The sequence below is a fragment of the Erpetoichthys calabaricus genome, chromosome 7 (genome assembly GCF_900747795.2).
Source record: "Erpetoichthys calabaricus chromosome 7, fErpCal1.3, whole genome shotgun sequence".
Classification (NCBI taxonomy): domain Eukaryota; kingdom Metazoa; phylum Chordata; class Cladistia; order Polypteriformes; family Polypteridae; genus Erpetoichthys; species Erpetoichthys calabaricus.
In genome coordinates, this window is record NC_041400.2 from 107847224 (window position 1) to 107855317 (window position 8094).

Genomic DNA, 8094 nt, shown 5'->3' on the forward strand with positions numbered 1-8094 from the left:
GGATCCCTATCTTTCCATGGTTTCAGTAAGCTAATATGGTATATCCGCTCGCTCGGTCGATGATTTGGTTGTTTAACCAAATAGTGTACGAGCCCCTTCCTCTCCTTAACCTCATAAGGGCCTTGCCAATGGGCCAGGAGTTTAAAATGGGAGGTAGGAACGAGTACCATGACACGATCACCCGGGTGGAACTCCCGTAGAGATGTGCTGCAGTTGTAACAGTGGGCCTGAGCTGCTTGCGCTTTTTCCAAGTGACTTTTAAGAATAGGCCTAATTTTAGCGAATCTATTGCGTAACTGCACGATATATTCTAATATATTTGAGGAAGGGACGGTCTCTTCCTCCCAACCTTCCTTTAAAATGTCTAATATGCCCCGGGGTTGTCATCCGTACAACAACTCAAATGGTGAGAAGCCCGTAGAGGCTTGTGGGACTTCCCGGTATGCTAAAAGAACGAGGGGGAGGAGCTGATCCCAGTTCCTTCCGTCCTCACTGACCACCTTACGAAGCATCTGTTTGAGGGTCTGGTTGAACCACTCTTCTAAACCATCTGTTTGAGGATGATACACCGAGGTTTTTAAATTTTTAATTCTCAGTAACTTAGCCGTTTCCCTTGAAGGGCGTCCCTTGATCCGTAAGGATTTCTTTACGGATGTCAACACACAAGAAGACCCCTACTAATTCCCGCACGATAGCCTTAGTAGTAGCTGACCGCAATGGAACAGCCTCAGGATATCGGGTTGCATAATCCACCAGGACCATTATATATTTATGGCCTTGGGCCGACGGTTCCCATTATGGTCAACCCTGACATATTCGAATGCGACATCAACCAGGTGTAGAGGAATGAGAGGAGCATGGTCCCTTTTTGGATTCTGCTGCAGATGACATTTCAGGCAGGACACGCAAAAGCGATGGATCTCCACATTGATTTCCAGCCAAAAAAATTGGAGCTTGATACGATCTAGAGTCTTTTTCGGGCCCCAAATGGGCTTCGAGGAGATGGCTATGTGCTAGCTCACAAACTTGTCGCCGGTAAGTTCATGGGGCTAGCAACAGGGAGCGCATTTCCCCCTCGTGTTTAGCCACCCGATATAGGAGGTCATTATTTAGTACAAAGTGAGGACCCTGTGGCATAGGATGATGAGTGTGATGGCCGTTTATCAGAATGACTGCATTCTTTATAAACTTAAGGGAGTCATCATTCCATTGCTCCCTTTTAAAAGAAGCCGGTGTCTGCCACAATTGGAAGTGCAGTTGAGAAAGAGGGTCGGAGGTGACCTTAATGGGAGTGGTTTCGGCCTGTACCACTGTGGCGCCTGTATTTGATGTATCGGCGCGGGATGGCCCTGGGATCTCCACGTCATCAGTAGAGGCCGTACTGTGCCTCTCTACCGGCTGTAAACACGGAGTGGAGTCAGCCGAGGACGCCTTCGTAGCACCCATTATTAGGCCCAACGGTTGTTTAGGAAGGTGGAGTGTTATGCCGCTTTTACTGTCTGACCAGTTTCTCCAGAGTATCACCGGGGACGGAGGGTCTTCCATGACGGCTACCATTGGTTTTTTAACCAGTCCGTCACAGCTGACAAAGCACATGGTGGATTTATATTCACGGACATCCCTGTGTACACAGGTTACACTGGTCTTCATTTTACGCCATTGTCGCTGCAGCACTAAGTGGCGAGCAACAATTGAAATGTTACTACCTGAATCGAAGAAGGCTGGTCTTTGAAACCTCCCCAATATGTTCACAAGCCAGAGGGTTAGCAAGCACAGCACCTCATAGTCTTTGTGCCTCCGCAAACCCCTTGCTCACCACAAAACGACGGCTGCTGCTGGCTAGAAAGTTCCCGGGTTTGCTCTGTGGGGTGGCAACGGGGCATTGAGGTAGGGACACAGGATTGTATGGGTTCACAGGGGTTCCTTTCTGTTTTCCCTGAGTATGTCTCCACCTTTACAGTTTGTATGATCTCGATTAACGAGACCATATTCTTGATTAGCCAACCCCAAGGCCGGGTGGGCGAGGTCAGTCGGGAGGGCTTTGAGCAGTAGCGCACACACTACTTGTTCAACTATTTGTGGGGTGTTATTTCATTCGGGCCGTAGCCAACACTCAACTTCATTCCATAATTTCATGGCTTGGGGAGCCACCGGCAGTTGGGGATCAAACTCCCACTGCATCACTCTCCTTGCCTGCCAACCTGGGGCACTCCCACAATTACCAAGGTTCTTTCCCTTTGTGGGGGCTTTGGGAGCAGACCGTTCACCCAGGAGCCCATAATCTGTCCCGCCTGTGCAGCTTTTTGACCCCGGCCCTATTCTGTAAGCCTTACGTCCACATCCCCAGGGCTTTGTATAAGACCCTTGGATCGAGTGCCCCCCAGGTTCCCTCCACCAACACCAACTGACCTCACCATGGCAGCTTGGGAACGATACTCTTCCACCTGTTTTTTGTTGGTGGGATGGTGTGTCCAGGCTCCTCTAAGGGTTCTCTCCTGCTTCTTTTCACTGCTGACTACGCCAGTGTGAAAAAAACAGCCGGACACACAACGAATGTTTGGGGAAGCCACCCATATAGTTTCCCTGGCTGCAAAAGACTTTAAAGTATAGTATAATGTGTACTGGTTAGAGTCCAAAACAGAACTGCTTAAGTATGGAGGTTGAGGGGTTTTTATAGCTGGTTCACAGGAAGTGACATCCTCGGGGCCGGGACAGGAAGGATTTCTCATGTTTGGTCTGCGGAGAGAAAAGAGAGAGGCTCAATGCACCCCACTGCCCCCTGGCCTGGCGTGGAATTGTCGTGTGTGACACATTTTAACAGTGCTCTTAGAAAAGAGAAAATCAATAATTTTGGAAATGTATGCCATTGCACAATGAGAGCAGCAACAAGCCATGGAATTAAAGAACGGGTTTAATTAACAACAAGAATTTGCTCCTGATTGGTGTGAAATTGGTTGGAGTTTGAGGCCCTGACTGAGTTGGTCTTCTGTTGGCTCACTCACTTCAAGTTTCATTTCTGTTTGGGTGCCATTTAAGGAAAGAAATGGAGCAATTCAGAGGAACGATAAAGAAATTCAGGGGAACAAATCTTAAAAAACAAGTCAATTAAAATGAAAGGAATATGAATTAATTAGCAGCAAAAATTGGTCACCAATTAAGAAAATGGTTAGAATGAAAACCTGCAGCCACATTGGCCATCCAGGACCAGAGTATGAGACCACTAACCTAGTACATTTCTTCCAATTAATGATACGTTGTTTGCAGGAACTAGAAAAGTGAAACTTTATTGAATTACTTTTTGTATGCAGCAACAGTATCAAGGGGTTTGTGACAGGTTAACTTAGGTCACCAGAACTATAGCTTTGTCGAGCTTTCACTGTGACTGTTTTTGTTTTAAATGACAGGGGACCTACCCCAAATGCTAATTTTCTTCAGTATGTTGTTGATTGGGTTTTTTGTTTTCTGCTCTTCTATTGTTAACTGGTCATATCTCAGTTACAATATACATAGAATATTGTTATGTGAGAGTAGCACACATAATGAGAAAAGTGCTACCAGGGCAGGTCAGGATCTCTTCTAGCTTGTTCAGAATGGCTCCACCCCAAATTAGACCACCTCTAACAGCAACCTGCAGCCTGCAGGTTGACCATGCCCAAAATAGGGAAATTGGCTTTTAGAATTCAAATTGCTTTTAATACTCTAAAATGTCAAGGAAGAGAAACCACGAAACCTCCGGCTTGTATAGATAATCCAGGATAAAGATCTTCATAAACAAAAATATGAATTGACAAAAAAAAGCAAATATATCAAAATGCTCAAAAGAGCAACAAAGAGTGTACTGAGAGACAATCCACAGGAAACAAGTCTGCAATTACAATCCAAAAATACCAGATCAGAAAAATATCAGGAAAGTGGAAAATCAACACAATACTTACAAATAAACTCTCACCAGACTTCAGTGACTGATACTGAGGCCTGTTCCTTGACAGAAGAAATAGCTAGGGGGAGGTCTTAGCAGCAGTGACATCAACGTGGCTCCACCTCCTGGGGAACCATCCACAAAACAGAAGGGCCATAAGAGAACATTGCATTACACATAGTTACTAAACATAAATATAATATTAACAAATATGCGTATATATACAGTCATATGAAAAAGTTTGGGAACCCTTTTAATTCTTTGGATTTTTGTTTATCATTGGCTGAGCTTTCAAAGTAGCAACTTCCTTTTAATATATGACATGCCTTATGGAAACAGTAGTATTTCAGCAGTGACATTAAGTTTATTGGATTAACAGAAAATATGTGATATGCATCATAACAAAATTAGACAGGTGCATAAATTTGGGCACCCCAACAGAGATATTACATCAATACTTAGTTGAGCCTCCTTTTGCCAAAATAACAGCCTCTAGACGCCTCCTATAGCCTTTGATGAATGTCTGTATTCTGGATGAAGGTATTTTTGACCATTCTACCATACAAAATCTCTCCAGTTCAGTTAAATTTGATGGCTGCCAAGCATGGATAGCCTGCTTCAAATCATCCCATAGATTTTCGATGACATTCAAGTCAGAGGACTGTGACAGCCATTCCAGAACATTGTACTTTTCCGTCTGCATGAATACCTTTGTAGATTTCGAACTGTGTTTTGTCTTGTTGGAATATCCATCCCCTGCGTAACTTCAACTTTGTGACTGATGCTTGAACATTATCCTTCAGGATTTGTTGATATTGGGTTGAATTCATCCGACCCTCGACTTTAACAAGGGCTCCAGTCCCTGAACTAGCCACACAGCCCCACAGCATAATGGAACCTCCACCAAATTTGACAGTAGGTAGCAGGAGTTTTTCTTGGAATGTGCTGTTCTACTTCCGCCATGCAAATACAGTAATCCCTCCTCCATCGCAGGGGTTGCGTTCCAGAGCCACCCGCGAAATAAGAAAATCCGCGAAGTAGAAACCATATGTTTATATGGTTATTTTTATATTGTCATGCTTGGGTCACAGATTTGCGCAGAAACACAGGAGGTTGTAGAGAGACAGGAATGTTATTCAAACACTGCAAACAAACATTTGTCTCTTTTTCAAAAGTTTAAACTGTGCTCCATGACAAGACAGAGATGACAGTTCTGTCTCACAATTAAAAGAATGCAAACATATCTTCCTCTTCAAAGGAGTGCATGTCAGGAGCACAGGCTGTCAGAGAGATAGAGAGAAAAGCAAACAAATCAATAGGGCTGTTTGCTTTTAAGTATGCGAAGCACCGCGGCACAAAGCTGTTGAAGGCGGCAGCTCACACCCCCTCCATCAGGAGCAGAGAGAGAGAGAGAGAGAGAGAGTTTGTTTTTCAGTCAAAAATCAATACGTGCCCTTCGAGCTTTTAAGTATGCGAAGCACCGTGCAGCATGTCGTTTCAGGAAGCAGCTGCACAAAAGATAGCAACGTGAAGATAATCTTTCAGCATTTTTAGACGAGCGTCCGTATCGTCTAGGTGTGCGAACAGCCCCCCTGCTCAATCCCCATACGTCAGGATCAGAGAAAGTCAGCGCAAGAGAGAGAGAGAGAAAAGTAAGCAATCTAGCTTCTCAGCCATCTGCCAATAGCGTCCCTTGTATGAAATCAACTGGGCAAACCAACTGAGGAAGCATGTACCAGAAATTAAAAGACCCATTGTCCGCAGAAATCCGCGAAGCAGCAAAAAATCCGCAATATATATTTAAATATGCTTACATATAAAATCCGCGATGGAGTGAAGCCGCGAAAGGCGAAGCGCGATATAGCGAGGGATCACTGTAACTCAATTTTTGTCTCATCAGTCCAAGCACTTTGTTCCAAAATCAACCTGGCTTGTCTAAATGAGCATTTGCATACAACAAGTGACTCTGTTTGTGCTGTGAGTACAGAAAGGGCTTCTTTCTCATCACCCTGCCATATAGATGTTCTTTGTGCAAATTGTGCTGAATTGTAGAACAATGTACAGATACACCATCTGCAGCAAGATGTTCTTGTAGGTCTTTGGAGGTGATCTGTGGGTTGTCTGTAACCATTCTCACAATCCTGCGCATATGCCGCTCCTGTATTTTTCTTGGCCTGCCAGACCTGAGTTTAACAGCAGCTGTGCCTGTGGCCTTCTATTTCCTGATTCCATTCCTTACAGTTGAAACTGACAGTTTAAACCTCTGAAATAGCTTTTAGTAGCCTTCCCCTAAACCATGATACTGAAGAATCTTTGTTTTCAGATCTTTTGAGAGTTGCTTTGAGGATCCCATGCTGTCACTCTTCAGAGGAGAGTCAAAGGGAAGCACAACTTGCAGTTGACCACCTTAAATACCTTTTCTCATGATTGGACAAACCTGTCTATGAAGTTCAAGGCTTAACGAGCTAATCCAACCAATTTGGTGTTGCAAGTAATCACTGGGTTGGCACCCTGCCCGGGATTGGTTCTTGCCTTGTGCCCTGTGTTGGCTGGGATTGGCTCCAGAACACCCCCGTGACCCTGTGTTCGGATTCAGCAGGTTGGATAATGGATGGATGGAAGTAATCACTGTTGAGCAGTTACATGCATTCAAATCAGCAAAATTACAAGGGGAGCCAAATTTTTGTACAGCCAGTTTTTCACATTTGATTTAATTTCATACAATTAAATACTGCTTCACTAAAAATCTTTGTTCGGAAAACACCCCAGTACTCAGATATTCCTAGGAAATGAAAGACATACCACTGTTATCTTTTTTGTTGAAAGTAGTGTAAATTATTATGCAGTCTGAGAGGGGTTACCAAACTTTTTCATATGACATATATATACGTTAAAATAAACCAAAAAGATAATATAAACCAAAGTCAGGGAAAAAATTCCTGGGTAAAACATTAACAGACTATATTTTCATGATTTGTTTGTGTTAATCAAATTGAAATTGTTCCACGTACTGTGTGTTTAATGTAGCTTGTATGTTCAATTATGGAAGTTATAGCTGGAAACTCTGGCAAGTTCTCTGAGACGAGTGCTATAAAAAAATGAACTGATGCCGCTGGGATAGGGTTTGCACACTTGCTCCATTTACATGAAGAAGAGAGCTTTAGTGCGACTGTTTAAGTGAGAAGGTGATCTGATAACTCCATTTGATATTAAGTAAAACTGTTCTTGGACATTCTCCTGACTTTCAAAATTGAGCTGTGAGTCATGGCTACCAAGGTGCCTATCAAGCGCCTTGAGCATGGGAAAGGTGCTATATAAATAAAATGTATTATTATTATTAAGGTGTAAAATATTTTGAGCAGTTTTCTAAATTAATACATGTAATGGTTTATTTTTTCATGCAAGATCATTAGATATATTTCAGAGAACATTAAAATGGATGACACCAAACATTTAATTAATATGTTGTTTGTTTTCATTTTTAGTCTGTAGTACACACAATTGAACTCCAGGACACGGATGACAGGAATCGACCCTTCCAGGACTGTGTTATAATTAACAGCGGCAAAATTGATGTTAAAGAACCATTTGTGGTTGAACTGGATGGTTGGTAGGATAATATGTGAACTGTTGCATGGTAAAATGGCCTGAAGCCCCAATAAACATATAATTAACCTGAAGTAAATAGATGATGTAACAATATGCACAGCTAGATGAGGTTTGTTTACTTTGGTCAAGTAAGATGTTTCTGCTGTATTCTGCTGTATGACTATTTTCTAAACAAATAAATAAAAAGTTATGTTCTATTTTTCTTTTTTTTCCTTTTTTTGAATAGATAAATGTACTCAAAGTACACTATAATTGCAGTTAGGCATTTCAAGTTGTCATTATTCTGGGCAATGATTTATATTGTAGAAAAATGTTTATACTGTGTGACAGGCGGTTAAGGCCATTACCTGGCCGGGACACCAATGGAATGGAAGGACTAGGGGAGAGAGCATCGGTGAAGCAGTACCTCCCCTGGTACGCTAGAGGGACCCACAGATTTCCACAGGGCTTTGGTACAGCTCTGTTAGGTTCCGTGGGGACTGTCAGGGGGAACTGTAGAACCCAATACTGGACTTCCACCATACCTACGAGTGATTCCAGGTAACACTGATGAGCCACCTGGAGCA

At 43.0% G+C, this 8094-nt stretch overlaps 1 protein-coding gene across 1 annotated transcript in view; it reads left to right on the forward strand.

Moving 5' to 3' along the window:
* The window catches only part of LOC114654612 (peptidyl-prolyl cis-trans isomerase C-like), a 29024-nt gene extending 21299 nt beyond the window's left edge, over nt 1-7725 (forward strand). Inside the window, exon 5 of the mRNA XM_028805246.2 lies at nt 7405-7725. Coding sequence (XP_028661079.1) covers nt 7405-7533 — 129 coding nt within the window. The 3' untranslated portion in view covers nt 7534-7725. The remainder of the gene's footprint in view (nt 1-7404) is intronic.
* The last annotated feature ends 369 nt before the right edge of the window (nt 7726-8094 follow it).